The sequence below is a fragment of the Salvelinus sp. IW2-2015 genome, linkage group LG23, assembly GCF_002910315.2.
Source record: "Salvelinus sp. IW2-2015 linkage group LG23, ASM291031v2, whole genome shotgun sequence".
Taxonomy (NCBI): Eukaryota; Metazoa; Chordata; class Actinopteri; order Salmoniformes; family Salmonidae; genus Salvelinus; species Salvelinus sp. IW2-2015.
Window position 1 is genome coordinate 6,371,053 of NC_036863.1, and position 16,405 is coordinate 6,387,457.

The 16,405-nt window shown below is 45.8% G+C and overlaps 1 protein-coding gene across 1 annotated transcript in view; it reads left to right on the plus strand.

Moving 5' to 3' along the window:
• The window catches only part of LOC111950476 (rap guanine nucleotide exchange factor 6), a 209,103-nt gene that overhangs the window by 135,770 nt on the left and 56,928 nt on the right, over positions 1–16,405 (plus strand). The window contains exons 7-8 of the mRNA XM_070434292.1: positions 9,775–9,906; positions 14,067–14,247. Of these exons, the coding sequence (XP_070290393.1) occupies positions 9,775–9,906; positions 14,067–14,247 (313 nt within the window). The remainder of the gene's footprint in view (positions 1–9,774; positions 9,907–14,066; positions 14,248–16,405) is intronic.

The following is a 16,405-nucleotide window of genomic DNA, read 5'->3' on the forward strand; positions in this document are numbered from 1 at the left end:
TGACTCTGACATCAAAGGAGAACTACGGTGTGTGTATTCTTGTTTCTCAACTTGTTGGCTTTTTAACAGTTGTGTAACTGGGTGATATACTGAAGATGACGCTCTTTCTCAGTGTGTTGGTGTGKTTTTTTTGATTGTGAGGTTGGTGTTGGTGAGGTTATGACATTAACTAAATTGCATTAACAATGAGGCTATTTGCCCAGTGGTTGGCACATTGATTGGTTCTTGAGTTGTTGAGTATTGCCATGCCTGTTTGGYGGTGCTGCCATCTGCCGGCCATTGAAGTCCATGCCATGTTCCTATCTAATGTGATGTGATATGTTATGTTGGCATCATTACTTACTCAGACATAGTGTACAGATGTTCTAATTTAGGGAGCATGCTAACTTCTATAGGCTATTTATTTATGTCTTCCTGGATTCCATCCATTCACTCATGATTTGTTTGTCTGGAAATTCATTTCTACAACCATCTCTTTCAGTGTGTACTCATTTGTGTCATCCAGTAGTTATTGGTCCATAATACGTCTGTGCTAATTAGAACAATCAAGACTTAGCTAAAGGACACCCCCGCTACTCAAATAGAATGCATAATGACTGTTGTGGCCGGTCCCAGTACAGGACCCAGTGTATGAGATTCAGCTCAGTGTTTAGTCCACCTCCAGTGCTTCTGTCTCCAGTGCCATTAAAGGGATACTTTGGGCTCAGTGTTTAGTCCACCTCCAGGGCTTCTGTCTCCAGTGCCATTAAAGGGATACTTTGGGATTTTGACAGAAGCCCTTTATCTACTTCCCCAGTCATATGTGACCGACCGGCTCAAATCGGTCTTTTCTAGCAAAATATATATATATTATCGGATAAAATTGTATTTAATGCACTACAGTTGAGGAACAATGGGAAAGTAATTATGCTTTGAAAGTTGATAAACTTGTTAACTCACTTTTGAGAAAATGGCCTTTGAATGGTTTGGTACTACTATTGGAGAACCTGTCTTTGTCTACACCCATTCATCATCGTTCACACCCTCTTAAGCTTTAGCCCCACCCATCTCTTTAAGGGYTGATCYGAATGTACTAACAGCACCCAAGCTAACTTGCTAGCTACTTCCAGACAGCTAARTGAGAGAGAGAACAGCTCACTGAACATTACTTAGACTGTTACGTTATCCAGAGCGTTGGTGACTGCAACTGTGCTGTCAGATTATCCGTCTGTAAATTCAGAGCGTTCCGCGTTCAGAGCGCACACTGGACGCTCTGGCTGACTGATGTTTACTGAGTTTACTGATGTCTACTGACACCGGTCATATTCAACGGGTGTTGAGCGTTTTGTAAATTCATCAGTTATTCTGCGCTCTCTGGCACACAGACGAGAGTGCTCTGTAATCGGAGTAGATGGCCAGACTGCATTTACGAATGCACCCGAACTGGTTACTTGCATAGTGGAGTCTTTTGGTAAGACGTAGCTAACCAGGTAAACAATGAACCATAATCCCAACGCATGCCGTTACTACGCTGCATGAATCTGCAGGTAGCTAACCTACCAGGTTCAATGTTTTGAACTCGTGGATACCATTTGTATGTCTGTGTCCAGTATGAAGGAAGTTAGATGTAGTTTTGCAAGCCAATGCTAACTAGCGTTAGCGCAATGACTGGAAGTCTGTTGGTATCTGCTAGCATGCTAGCAGATACTGTAGACTGTCATTATACTAAAGCTAGTTAGCAATTGCACTAGCACTAGTTAGCTACTTCCTTCAAACTGCACGGAACCCCGTTCCGCTAGCGGAACCCCTCGCCAACAGCCAATAAAATTGCAGGGAGCCAAATATAAATCAACAGAAATCTCATAAATCAAATTTCTCAAACATACAAGTATTAGGCACCATTTTAAAGATAAAATTCTCGTTAATCCAGCCACAGTGTCTGATTTCAAAAATGCTTTACAGCGAAAGCTCCACAAAAGATTACGTTAGGTTACCACCAAGTCACAGAAAAACCCTGCCATTTTTCCCGCCAAAGAGAGAAGTCACAAAAAGCACAAATAGAGATAAAAATAATCATTAACCTTTGATGATCTTCATCAGATGACACTCATAGGACTTCATGTTACACAATACATGTATGTTTTGTTCGGTAAAGTTCATATTTATATCCAAAAATCTTATTTTACATTGGYGTGTTAGATTCAGTAGTTCCAAAACATGCAGTGATATTGCAGAGAGCCACATGAATTCACAGAAATACTCATAATAAATGTTGATGAAAATACAGCTATTATACATGAAACTTTAGATACACTTCTCCTTAATGCAACCGCTGTGTCAGATTTCAAAAAAACTTTACGGAGAAAGCATAATCTGAGAACGGCACTCAGAGCCCAAACCAGCCAGAGAAATATCCGCCATGTTGGGTAGTCAACATTATTCATAAATAGCATTAGAAATATTCACTTACCTTTGATGATCTTCATCAGAATGCACTCCCAGGAATCGCAGTTCCACAATAAATGCTTGTTTTGTTCGATAATGTCCATCATTTATGTCCAATAGCTTCTTTTGTTAGGGCGTTTGGTAAACAATCCAAAAGCGCGATCTGGTCCATTCGGACAAAACTTTCAAAAAGTTATATTACAGGTCGAAGAAACTTGTCAAACTAAGTATAGAATCAATCTTTAGGATGTTTTTATCATAAAAGTTCAATAATGTTCCAACCGGAGAATTCCATTGTCTGTAGAGAAGCACTGGAACGAGAGCTACCTCTCAAGTGAAAGCGCGTGACTGAGAACGAGGCTGTAGGCAGACCCCTTAGTAAAACAGCTCCCATCCGGCACCCCTTCACATGAGAAGCCTGAAACCACGTTCTAAAAACGGTTGACATCTAGTGGAAGCCTTAGGAAGTGAAAAATAACCCATATCCCACTGTGTATTTTTTTTAATATTTTTTTTATTTCACCTTTATTTAACCAGGTAGGCTAGTTGAGAACAAGTTCTCATTTGCAACTGCGACCTGGCCAAGATAAANAGGAAGTGAAAAATAACCCATATCCCACTGTGTATTCGATAGGGGTGAGTTCAAAAACTACAAACCTCAGATTTCCCACTTCCTGTTTGGATTTCTTCTCAGGTTTTTGCCTGCCATATGAGTTCTGTTATACTCACAGACATCATTCAAACAGTTTTAGAAACTTCTGAGTGTTTTCTATCCAATACTAATAATAATATGCATATATTAGCATCTGGGACTGAGTAGGAGGCAGTTCACTCTGGGCACGCTATTCATCCAAAAGTGAAAATGCTGCACCCTATCCCAAACAAGTTAATTGTGGAGGACGGGCTCATGGTAACGGCTGGAGCGGAATAGGTGGAATGGTATCAAACGTATCACACACCGTTTCCTTGTTTTTGATGCCCTTCCATTTGCTCCTTTCCAGACATTATTATGAGCTGTCCTCCCCTCCGCAGCCTCCACTGCTGCACGCAGAGACAAAAATGGTTTCCACTAGTTCATCTGACACTGGGGAAGTAGATAAAGGGCCTTATTGACAAAATCMCAAAGTATCCCTGTAAAGTTGGCCTGGTAGAGAGTTGGCAGCCAGGAGTAAYGCTCATTTTATTGCTGTTAACATAATTGCTTTGGCTGTTTGGGTCTCAGGAAGAGAAGGGAAGGAAAGCWGACAAGCTAGTGGAGTAATCGACTATATATCAATAACCTGCTCTTTCTCTCTGAGTGCAGCCTGCATCACTCTTCCCAGCCTGTTATTTACAACGGCGTTCATCGTGTGTGAGTCAGTCAGTCGGTCGGTCTCCCCTCACTTACTAGCAGAACACAGAGATCCACAGCTAGACACTAATCTAACCCAACTGATTTGAGTTGRGATATTGATACATAGAACATGGAAATGGAGATCAGTTATAACCAGTGTGTGTTTTGGAACGGTTCCGAGACGTTACATCTGAAATGGATCAATCTCCAATCTCCTGTTCAACTGATCAAGGACATCCCTCCCGTAGCAGTGGTTAAAGCGCCCGCCCTGCCGCCATGKGGGAGGAGGGACAATCCAATCYTCCGAGTCACAGATGTTTGTCTGGGAGCGTATTTGACACTGGTGGGGAGGAGCAACATCTGGCCATGTGAATAGTTTAGATGGATGGCTCCAGTGACTGACATCCTCTACAGTGTTATCATCAGAAGTACTTCCTTCTTAACCTCGAGCAGCCCAGCCCACCTCCAGGCTCCAGGCTCACGTGTCTCTGTTTGGGAGTACTGCTCTACTCTGTGATAAAAGAAAAACATGATAAGACCTCTCCTTCTGGTTTATTTCACTTTGAGATGTGAGGATTGCTTCTCGCCTGTCATACATGATACAATGAGTTTCCTCCAATGAAAGATGGAATAGAAATGGCTTAGATCTATGCATGGTGAATATGCCATACGTCCAGTATCTATAAATAGGCTAACACTAGCCCTCCCTTGCTGTGGCGAGCTCAGCTCTGAAGCAGTTAAGGCATAATTGGGAAGCTCCACTATGTTTTAATGATGGAGCCCCTGCTGAGATCCTGTACCGGTGCGTTAGTGCTGCTGCRTCTAGAACGSGCCTATTCTGGATCGGTGGCCTGTCTTTGTGAACCAGGGTCATTACTAGCATCACACCTAAACATCTGCTTACAGCTTTATTCCAATCGTTGCGTCCCAAATGGCTGGCTATTCCCTTTATAGTGCACTATAAAGGCCTCACAGGAACGAGGGGAATGGAGGTTCAATCCCACGACAAGTTAATTACTGTAGCCAGTCTACAGAAATGAAATGAGTAGAGTAAAATATATCTCCTTTTCAAGGTAAGGTTATAATACAAGTGAATAAATTAGAAATGCTCTGTTGTGACTTAATGTGACTCCAATTTAGGTCTAGTCATAGTTTGGACTTTTAGAGAGAAGACTTAAATGATCAGTCCTGGCTCGCCTTGCGTTCCCTTGTTGATGTGATAGATTCATACAGCCAAAGGAATAAGACATTCATATTTAATCACCCCACACTGCTATCATTAATTCATGATCAGAACAGGAGGAGAACAGACAGTGGAAGGCGGGAGGGCATTGGCGTGCCATTAAGTAAAGTTGGTGTGAAGTGTGAATTAGAGCCGCGAGACTGCAGCAATTAGCGAGGTTTACCCTTTCATTGGCCCGTTTGTCCCCCCGGCGGCCTCATTAGCCAATCCCGTCCTCCCACGGCCTCTCATATGTCATCATCAGACTTCATCCCCAGGATGAAAGACTTTGATTGCCATGCCATGTGACATCAACACCCAACCTAGTGTCACCACTGTTTCTGATTGCCATGCCATGTGACATCAACACCCAACCTAGCTGTCACCACTGTTTCTGATTGCCATGCCATGTGACATCAACACCCAACCTAGTGTCACCACTGTTTCTGATTGCCATGCCATGTGACATCAACACCCAACCTAGTGTCACCACTGTTTCTGATTGCCATGCCATGTGACATCAACACCCAACCTAGTGTCACCACTGTTCTGATTGCCATGCATGTGACATCAACACCCAACCTAGTTCACCACTGTTTCTGATTCCATGCCATGTGACATCAACACCCAACCTAGTGTCACCACTGTTTCTGATTGCCATGCCATTGTGACATCAACACCCAACTAGTCACCACTGTTCTGATTTCATGCCATGTGACATCAACACCCAACCTAGTGTCACCACTGTTTCTGATTGCCATGCCATGTGACATCAACACCCAACCTAGTGTCACCACTGTTTCTGATTGCCATGTTGATAACGGTGCTGTTATTGTTTGATGTTGGGAGTTTTAACCAGAGTGGTTGGAGCATTCAGATCCTAAATGTTCTGGGTTTTGAGGCCATGATAATGGATATATACATTAGTTTTCTCCTCTGGGAATCCGATAGATTTGTTAAATGGATGCAGGCCAGAGATTCATCATTGTCTGAAACCTGACCCCATCGTAAAGGAATCAATATTGACCCACTTGGCTATGGAATAAACAGAATGAAAGACCCGTTTAGCTCGTTGAGAGGGAGAGTGTTCTAACCGGCCGCTGTATGACTTGCAACACTTTTCATTTTAGTTATGGCACCGCCACCTTTGGTTGCTGTTGTCAATATCAACTGCTGCCGGCTAYGCCCCTCATGTTGGTGCCAGTTGAGCTGTAAGTGGAAGAAGATTGCATTTACAGCCCCAGTGTAATGGAAAATGGATTTTAGTTGAATAGGAGTGGATGTGTCCAGAAGAGAATGCTTGGGGTTTGGGTTGTGATTTTCTGACTGAGCTGTGGAGAAGTGTTACATTATTCACGGTTAGGCTACTCTCTGACCGCCCTGTCTGCACACCTTCACCCTGGGGATCCTGAGTGGTGCAGTGGTCTAAGGCACTGCATCTCAGTGCTAGAGGCGTAACTACATACACCCTGGTTCGAATCCAGGCTGTAGTCCCATAGGGCAGTCATCYGGGTTTGGCCCAGCGTCGTCCTAGTTTGGCCAGTGTAGGCCATCATTGTAAATAAGAATTTGTTCTTTACTGACTTGCCTAGTTAAATAAAGGTTAAATTTAAAAAGCCTCCAGCCTCAGCCTTGCTCTCTACATTGGCTGGGCTCCCCACCTCAGTCCTATCTAGGACACAGCCATTTGTCTAACCTAATTGCCAGTGTGGGATTTCTCCAGCTCCACCTAGGTTAAATTGTGTACAGGGTCATTCTCATGACTGCAACCAGCTMTCCTGTCTCCTAGTCCAGCCTATGTTTTTTCTTGTGTATGGTGTAGAGGTTGGAGGATGGACTCTCCCCAGTCCCCTGTGGAGGGATGGGTTAAGGGGTTGTAAGTTGGTGATGCTGCCCAGCCCCCACCCAGTACGCAGTGTAAACTGAACTTGTTTATTACATGGTGGCACGGAGATGGGTCCAGCGCCAGCTTTGGGTGGGTGGCTTGTTGTCTGGCTGGCACCACCAAGGTTGGCAGAGGTGGCCATGGAGGTGTGATGCAGGTTCACCCACTAGACCCACTAGACCATCCACGCAACCAGACCAGCTCCCTCACCCGCCTCAGGCTGGTAAGACCTGGGAACACTGGACTGAGTTGGTAGAATACCTGATCAATGTAGTATAGAAGCTGAACTGGTCACTGACTGTGTGTGGTTAGGTTGTTAGCAGGGCATTGGTGGCTGCTCTTTGTCTGTTTTGGATGTTGTCCTGGTGTGTGTCTTGAGTCTCTCATTGATGGGATGGTTTTCTTGGTTGATTAATGAAACACTGGGCTGTTGTAACATTATCCAGGTTGACTGGAAGTTTAGTCCATCTACCATAGGTGAGGTGATCATTATTGACTTGTGTGTAGTAGTAGCTTATGGTTTAGAGAACAAACCTGCATCCTGAAAGGGAACAAACCTGCGTCCTGAAAGGGAACAAACCTGCGTCCTGAAAGGGAACAAACCTGCGTCCTGAAAGGGAACAAACCTGCGTCTGAAAGTGAACAAACCTGCATCCTGAAAGGGAGCAACCTGCGTCCTGAAAGGGAATAAACCTGCGTCTGAAAGGGAACAAACCTGCGTCCTGAAAGGAAACAACCTGCGTCCTGAAAGGGAATAAACCTGCGTCCTGAAAGGGAATAACCTGCGTCCTGAAAGGGAACAAACCTGCGTCCTCGAAAGGGAACAAACCTGCGTCCTGAAAGGGAACAAACCTGCGTCCTGAAAGGGAACAAACCTGCGTCCTGAAAGGGAACAAACCTGCGTCCTGAAAGGGAACAACGGAAGTGATACATTTTTCTTTCAATTACAGCTTATTTTCAGTGATCCTCATTTCATTTTGCCAGGGGACAAATTGTTTCAGTATCTTTATGAAAGCAGTGACCCACAATGTTTTGATGCCAAATAAATAAATAAAAATTCTATACGCACAAAAAGCTTGTTTCTCTCAAATGTTGTGCACATTTTTGTTTACATCCCTGTTAGTGAGCATTTGTCAAGATAATCCATCCACCTGACAGGTGTGGCATATCAAAAACCTGTTCATTACACAGGTGCACCTTGTACTGGGGACAATAAAAGGACACTGTAAAATGTGCAGTTTTGTCACGCAACACAATGCCACAGAGATCTGAAGTTCTGAGGAAGCATACAATAAGCATGGTGACTGCAGTAATGTCCACCAGAACTGTTGCCAAATAATTTAATGTTAATTCCTCTACCATAAGCCACCTCCAATGTCTATTTACAGAATTTGGCAGTACGTCCACCCGGCCTCTGCAGACCACTTGTATAGCGTTGTGTGGGTGAGCGGTTTGCTGTTGTGAACAGAGTGCCCCATGGTGAAGGTGGGGTTATGGTATGGGCAGGCATAAGCTACGGACAATGAACACAATGACATTTTATCGATGTCTATTTGAATACACAGAGATACCGTGACGAGATCCTGAGGTCCATTGTCGTGCCATTCATCCACCGCCATCACCTCATGTTTCAGCAAGATCATTTCGCAAGGATCTGTACACAATTCCTGGAAGTTGAAAATGTACCAGTTCTTCCATGGCCTGCGTACTTACCAGACATGTCACCCGTTGAGCATGTTTGGGATGCTCTGGATCGACGTGTACGAAAGGCATGTTCCAGTTCCCGCCAATATCCAGCAACTTCGCACAGCCATTGAAGAGGAGTCGGACAACATTCCTGCCTTTTACTGAGGAGTTGCTTCTGTCTGGCAACTCTACCATAAAGTCCTGATTGGTGGAGTGCTACAGAGATGGTTATCCTTCTGGAAGATTCTCCCATCTCCACAGAGGAACTCTGGAGCTCCTTCAGAGTGACCATCAGGCTCTTGGTCACCTCCCTGACCAAGGCCCTTCTCCCCCGATTGCTCAGTTTGGCYGGGCGGCCAGCTCTAGGATGAGTCTTGGTTGTTCCAAACGTCTTCCATTTAAGAATGATGGAGGCCTCTGTGTTCATAGTGACCTTCAATGCTGCAGAAATGTTTTGGTGTCTTTCCCCAGAACTGTGCCTCGACACAATCCTGTCTCGGAGCTCTATGGACAATTCCTTTGACCTCATGGCTTGGTTGTTGCTCTGACATGCACGGTCGACTGTGGGACCTTATATAGACAGGTGTGTGCCTTTCCAAATCATGTCCAATCAATTTAATTTACCACAGGTGGACTCCAAGTTGTAGAAACAACTCAAGGGTGATCAATGGAAACAGGATGCACCTGAGCTCAATTTCGAGTCTCGTAGCAAAGGGTCTGAATACTTATTTACATGTAGTTTGAGGAGGATTTTTATTTATTCAATCCATTTTAGAATAAGGCTGTAACATAATAGGGGGGAAAGTAAAAGGGTGTGAATACTTTCCAAGTACACTGTATTTATTTATTTATTGTTGTGTGGAATTTCATTGTTGGACATAAAAGCCAGGAAATCGGCTCCAAGTGATTTTATTTGAAGAAATCTTCCCACACATAGTAGAGACACGACGTCATTGTATACACATACCACATTCTGAAATTATTCTTTTAGCAAACATATCTGTTTAGGCTTCTTGCAGTCTACAAATKATTAGTCTTTATGTTCCGACCATCCGCTCATGAAACAAATCTTCCCTCTGCTGAATCTAGTTGATGATCGCTTGTGTCTCTCTCTCTCTCTCTCTGTGTGTRTCTGTCTACAGTGTGTGTTCACCCGCGTGCTGTGCGTGTGTGTCCTGTGATATTAACAGCCGTCCTTCTCTCTTCCTGTGTGTGTCTGAGCAGCTTCCTGGAGACCTAAACAAGATGCACCTTACAGACCACCCCCACAGCCAGGGGAGCCACGTGCCGCCCAGCCAATCCGGATGCAGTATCACCAGCGACTCGGGGAGCAGTAGCCTTTCAGACATCTACCAGGTAGCCTCTACACTATTTCACCATTTACAAACTGAGCTGACGTAGTATACTTATAATCTCACCTTTCCAAAGCTTTGAAGTTCCATTGTTCTGTTTCAGTAATGCTCCGAGCCTTTTGTTCTCTCAATACTGTATAACTTTGAAGTCAGTCAATGCTCCATGGCTTTCCTGCTTTATAGGAGGAAGGATGGAAAGGTGTGGACGTTACCATTTCAGAGGCTTTCCCCAGCTCGACTGACCCAGCCCTCCCCACGCTCCATGTAGCCCTCTTTTTGCCGCCCTCATACCATTCCTCACCCTTCCTCCCTGCCCTCTCTCCACCTCTCTCCCCCTGCTTTTCCAGTTCAATGGAACATGTCCTCTCCTCCCATCCATCCATCCAGGGTTGCTAATTATAGTGTGTGTTAGTTGGGTTTCCTGTGGTTCTAAGGGCCCCTCTCTCCTGTAGCATTGTGTGCTAAAGGGCAGGGTACACAGGACACAGACAGATATGCTCCCAGGACCTCAGACCCCACCTCCCCCCTACCCTCACTATTATATCAAATGTTCTAACCTTAGCTCCTGCACCTACCTCTATATATCGCTAACCCACTCCTACTCTTACGTTCTCTACTCCAGGCCACATTTAACCCCCATTACGCAAACCTTCTCTCTCACCTTTGACCCACCATTACACAAACTTCTCTCTCACCTTTGACCCACCATTACACATACCTTCTCTCTCACCTTTGACCCACCATTACACAAACCTTCTCTCTCACCTTTGACCCACCATTACGCAAACCTTCTCTCTCACCTTTGACCCACCATTACACATACCTTCTCTCTCATCTTTGACCACCATTACACAAACCTTCTCTCTCACCTTTGACCCCACATTACACAAACCTTCTCTTCACCTTTGACCCACCATTACACAAACCTTCTCTTCATCTTTGACCCACATTACACAAACCTTCTCTCTCACCTTTGACCCACCATTACACATAACTTCTCTCTCACCAACCAGACTATCTCCCTGTTCTCTCCTCCTCATGGAGTCACCTGTCATTGATTTAGAGGAGCTCAGCTGTGTCCATAAATGTACGTTGACTTGAGTCCAGCAGCTTCTATTGCTGCCAGTCGGTGAGTTTGTTTACAGCTTGTGTTTTTTGAAATGCTTGACTCTCCGTCCAGCCCTGAGCGGTGAGCTGCCAACCCACTCTGGGCTGCAGTGTCTCTCTTCTCTTCCCTCCTCGATCTCTTCTCTCTCTGTCTCTGGGTGATTTGATGGGGTGTCTCTGGCTCAGTCCCTGTGCAGCACCAGGAACTGATGTCCCTGTCAGTTTAGATTTGACTTGATCTGAGACCTGTATGGGCACAAAACGTCTCCTCTTTCTGTGTCACTCTCGGTCCCAAACCCACATGGAGATATCAGCAGTAATGGTTCTCTGTCTCTCTCGTTGGCTCTCTGTCTCTCGTTGGCTCTCTGTTCTCGTTGGCTCTCTGTCTCTCGTTGGCTCTCTGTTCTCGTTGGCTCTCTGTCTCTCGTTGGCTCTCTGTCTCTCGTTGGCTCTCTGTCTCTCGTTGGCTCTCTGTCTCTCGTTGGCTCTCTGTCGCTCGTTGGCTCTCTGTCTCTCGTTGGCTCTCTGTCGCTCGTTGGCTCTCTGTGTCTCTGTCGTTCGTTGGCTCTCTGTCTCTCGTTGGCTCTCTGTCTCTCGTTGGCTCTCTGTCGCTCGTTGGCTCTCTGTGTCTCTGTCGTTCGTTGGCTCTCTGTGTCTCTGTCGCTCGTTGGCTCTCTGTCGCTCGTTGGCTCTCTGTCTCTCGTTGGCTCTCTGTCGCTCGTTGGCTTCTGTCGCTCGTTGGCTCTCTGTCGCTCGTTGGCTCTCTGTCGCTCGTTGGCTCTCTGTCGCTCGTTGGCTCTCTGTCGCTCGTTGGCTCTCTGTCGCTCGTTGGCTCTCTGTCGCTCGTTGGCTCTCTGTCTCTCTGTCGCTCGTTGGCTCTCTGTCGCTCTGTCGCTCGTTGGCTCTCTGTCGCTCTGTCGCTCGTTGGCTCTCTGTCGCTCTCTGTCGCTCGTTGGCGTCTCTGTCTCTCGTTGGCTCTCTGTCTCTCGTTGGCTCTCTGTCGCTCTCTGTGCTCGTTGGCTCTGTCTCTCGTTGGCTCTCTGTCGCTCGTTGGCTTCTTGTCCTCGTTGGCTCTCTGTCGTCGTTGGCTCTCTGTCGCTCGTTGGCTCTCTGTCGCTCGTTGGCTCTCTGTCCGCTCGTTGGCTCTCTGTTCGCTCGTTGGCTCTCTGTCGCTCGTTGGCTCTCTGTCGCTCGTTGGCTTCTCTGTCTCTCTGTCGCTCGTTGGCTCTCTGTCGCTCTGTCGCTCGTTGGCTCTCTGTCGCTCTGTCGCTCGTTGGCTCTCTGTCGCTTCTGTCGCTCGTTGGCTCTCTGTCGCTCGTTGGCTCTCCTGTCGCTCGTTGGCTCTCTGTCTCTCTGTCGCTCGTTGGCTCTCTGTCGCTCTGTCGCTCGTTGGCTCTCTGTCTCTCTGTCCCTCGTTGTCTCTGCCTCTCTGTCTCTCGTTGGCTCTCTGCGTCTCTGTCTCTCGTTGGCTCTCTGCGTCTCTGTCGCTCGTTGGCTCTCTGCGTCTCTGTCGCTCGTTGGCTCCTGTGTCTCGCGCTCTCTGTGTTCTCGCTCTCTGTGTCTCTCGCTCTCTGTCTCTCTCGGCGCTCTGTCTCTCTCGCGCTCTGTCTCTCTCCGCTCTGTGTCTCTTCTCTCTCTCTCGCGCGCTCTGTGTCTCTCTCTCTCTCTCTCCGCGCGCTCTGTGTCTCTCTCTCTCTCTCGGGCTCTGTGTCTCTCTCTCTCTCTCTCGGGCTCTGTGTCTCTTCTCTCTCTCGGGCTCTGTGTGTCTCTCTCTTCGGCTTCTGTGTGTTCTTCTCTCGGCTTGTTGTGTGTCTCTCTCGGGCTCGCTCTGTTCTCTCTCGCGCTCGCTCTGTCTCTCTCGCTCTGTCTCTCTCGCCGCTCGCTCTGTCTCTCTCGCTCTGTCTCTCTCGCTCTCGCTCTGTCTCTCTCGCTCTGTCTCTCTGCTCTCGCTCTGTCTCTCTCGCTCTGTCTCTCTCGCTCTGTCTCTCTCGCTGCTCTCGCTCTGTCTCTCTCGCTCTCGCTCTGTCTCTCGCGCTCGTCTGTCTCTCTCGCTCTCGCTCTGCTCTCGCTCTGTCTTCTCGCGCTCGCTCTGCTCTCGACTCGCTCTGTCTTTGTGTGATTTGATGGGCTCTCTCTCTCTCACTCTCTCACTCACTCACTCACTCTGTTTCTCTCTCTCACTCACCATACTCAGTCTCTCTTCTCTCTCTCAGTCTCTCTCTCTCTCTCACTCACTCACTCACACGCTGAAAGAACAGAGCTGCCCTCCGTCTAACACTAGATAAAATACACACGGGATCCAGAGATGAGGGAGAAAGACACTGATCCTCTCTGTTTCACACCGTCTCTGTACAGGCAGACTTTCTCTGTGTTTCACACCGTCTCTGTACAGGCAGACTTTCTCTGTGTTTCACACCGTCTCTGTACAGGCAGACTTTCTCTGTGTTTCACACCGTCTCTGTACAGGCAGACTTTCTCTGTGTTTCACACCGTCTCTGTACAGGCAGACTTTCTTGTGTTTCACACCGTCTCTGTACAGGCAGCACTTTCTCTGTGTTTCACACCGTCTCTGTACAGGCAGACTTTCTCTGTGTTTCACACCGTCTCTGTACAGGCAGACTTTCTCTGTGTTTCACACCGTCTCTGTACAGGCAGACTTTCTCAGGTAACATTTCCCTTTCTTTCCTAATGCAATCCCTTATCTAGGAAACATCCCATTTGATCCTGTCCACTTCCATTCCTGAAAGCACTGTAGAACAGAGCAGGCAGGTTCAGTCTGTTACTGTGTACTAGAGGAGCGAATAGACAGATGGCCTTGAATATTTCTAAAGTGACTGGGGAGCTGGTCGCTTAACCTCAGGGTAGTGGGTTCAAATCCCAGTTGATCTGAGCACTCCGTAACCCTCGGCACCAGTTCATTCCAACCATCTGTCCAAACAGCATGGAAAATATGGGCAGTGTGAATAATTAGTCGTGTATGCATAATTCTTAGGGATTATGTTTTTAATTTTTGTTGGTCTACGTTTAAAGAATAACCAATATCTGTCACCTCTGCAGGCTACAGAGAGTGAAATGGGTGACGTGGACCTATCCGGGCTCCCGGAGGCAGCGGTGGACTCTGAGGAAGAGGAGGAGGAGGATGAAGACCTGGAGAGGACGTCAGACACCCTGATTGGTAGAGACCTGGTCAGGGAGTGTCTGGAGAAAGATCCGGTGGACCGCAACGATGATGACATTGGTGAGCTTCTTGTGCGCTCCTCCTTTTCCCTGAATACCCCTTTACCCTATCTTTCAATTCATATAAGGGGGTTTATTGGTATGGAAAACATATGTTTGCATGGCCAAAGCAAGTGAAATGGATAAACAAAAGTGAAATAAACAATAAAAAATGAATAGTAAAAAGTTTCAAAGAATAAAGACATTTCAAATGTCATATTATGTCTGTATACAGTGTTGTAGCGATGTGCAAATAGTTAAAGTACAAAAGGTAAAATAAATAAATATGGGTATACAATGGTGTTTGTTTTTCACTGGTTGCCCTCTACTTGTGGCAACCGGTCCCAGATCTTGCTGCTGTGATTGCACACTGGTATTTCACCCAGTAGATATGGACCTGCTTGCTTAGGGGACTCTTCTCCAGGCTCATCTCTCTGTGGGTGATGGCTTTGTCATAGAAGGTTTGGGAATCGCTTCCTTTAAGTGGTTGTAGAATTTAACGGCTCTTTTCTGGATTTTGATCATTAGCGGGTATTGGCCTAAATCTGCTCTGCTTGCATTATTTGGTGTTTTATGTTGTAGGATAATTATGTTATCCTACAATGTAGGATAATTTTGCAGAATTCTTGGTTGATGAGCAGACCCCAGACCTCATAACCATCAAGGGCAATGGGTTCTATAACTGATTCAAGTATTTTTTGCCAGAGCCTAATTGGGTATGGTCGATTTATGTTCCTTTTGATGGCAAGAAGGCCTTCTTGCCTTGGTCAGATCGTTCACAGCTTTGTGGAAGTTAACTGCGCGTGATGTTTAGGCCGAGGTTATGTATCGTTTTTTGGTGTTGTAAGGGCAGACGGTGTCTAGATGAAATTTGTATTTTGTCGTCCTGGCAACTGGACCTTTTTTGGAACACCATTATTTGTTCTGACTGAGATTACTGTCAGTGCCCAGATCTGGCAGAATCTGTGAAGAAGATCTAGGTGCTGCTGTAGGGTGCTCCTTGGTTGGTGACAGAAGCACCAGATTATCAGCAAACAGTAGACATTTGACTTCAGATTCTAGTAAGGTGAGACCAGGTGCTGCAGACTGTTTCTAGTGCCTCCGCAATTCGTTGATATATATGTGTGTGTGTGTGTGTGTGGATGTATACATACATAACATACATACATACATACATACATACATACATACATACATACATACATACATACATACATAACATACATACATTACGTGTGTATATTATATGTATATGTGTGTATTATCCAGTTGAAGTCAGAAGTTTTACTACACTTAGGTTGGAGTCATTAAAACTAGTTTTCAACAACTTTCTTGTTCACAAACGATATTTGTGACGTAGATCGTACTTTTTGGAGAAATGTCCTCTGGTCTGATGAACAAAAAATAGAACTGTTTGGCCATAATGACCATCATTATGTTTGGAGGGAAAGGGAGGGGATGCTTGCACGCCGAAGAACACCATCCCAACCGTGAAGCACGGGGGTGGCAGCATCATGTTGTGGGGGTGCTTTGCTGCAGGAGGGACTAGTGGCTCTCACAAAATAGATGGCATCATGAGGTAGGAAAATTATGTGGATATATTGAAGGCAACATCTCAAGACATCAGTCAGGAAGTTAAAGCTTGGTCGCAAATGGGTCTTCCAAATGGACAATGACCCAAGCATACTTCCAAGGTTGTGGCAAAATAACTAAAGGACAACAAAGTCAAGGTATTGGAGTGGCCGTCACAAAGCACTGACCTCAATCCTATAGACAATTTTGTGGGCAGAACTGAAAAAAGTGTGTGCGAGCAAGGAGGCCTACAAACCTGACTCAGTTACACCAGCTCTGTCTGGAGGAATGGGCCAAAATTCACCCAACTATTGTGGGAAGCTTGTGGAAGGCTACTCAAAACGTTTGACCTAAGTTAAACAATTTAAAGGCAATAGTACCAAATACTGAGTGTATGTAAACTTTTGACCCACTGGGAATGTGATGAAAGAAATAAAAGCTGAAATAAATCATTCTCTCTACTATTATTCTGACATTTCACATTCTTAAAATAAAGTGGTGATCCTAACTGACCTAAGACGGGAAGTTGTTACTCTGATTAAATGTCAGGAATGTGTGAAAAACGAGTTTAAATGTATTTGGCTAAGATTTATGTAATCTTCTGACTT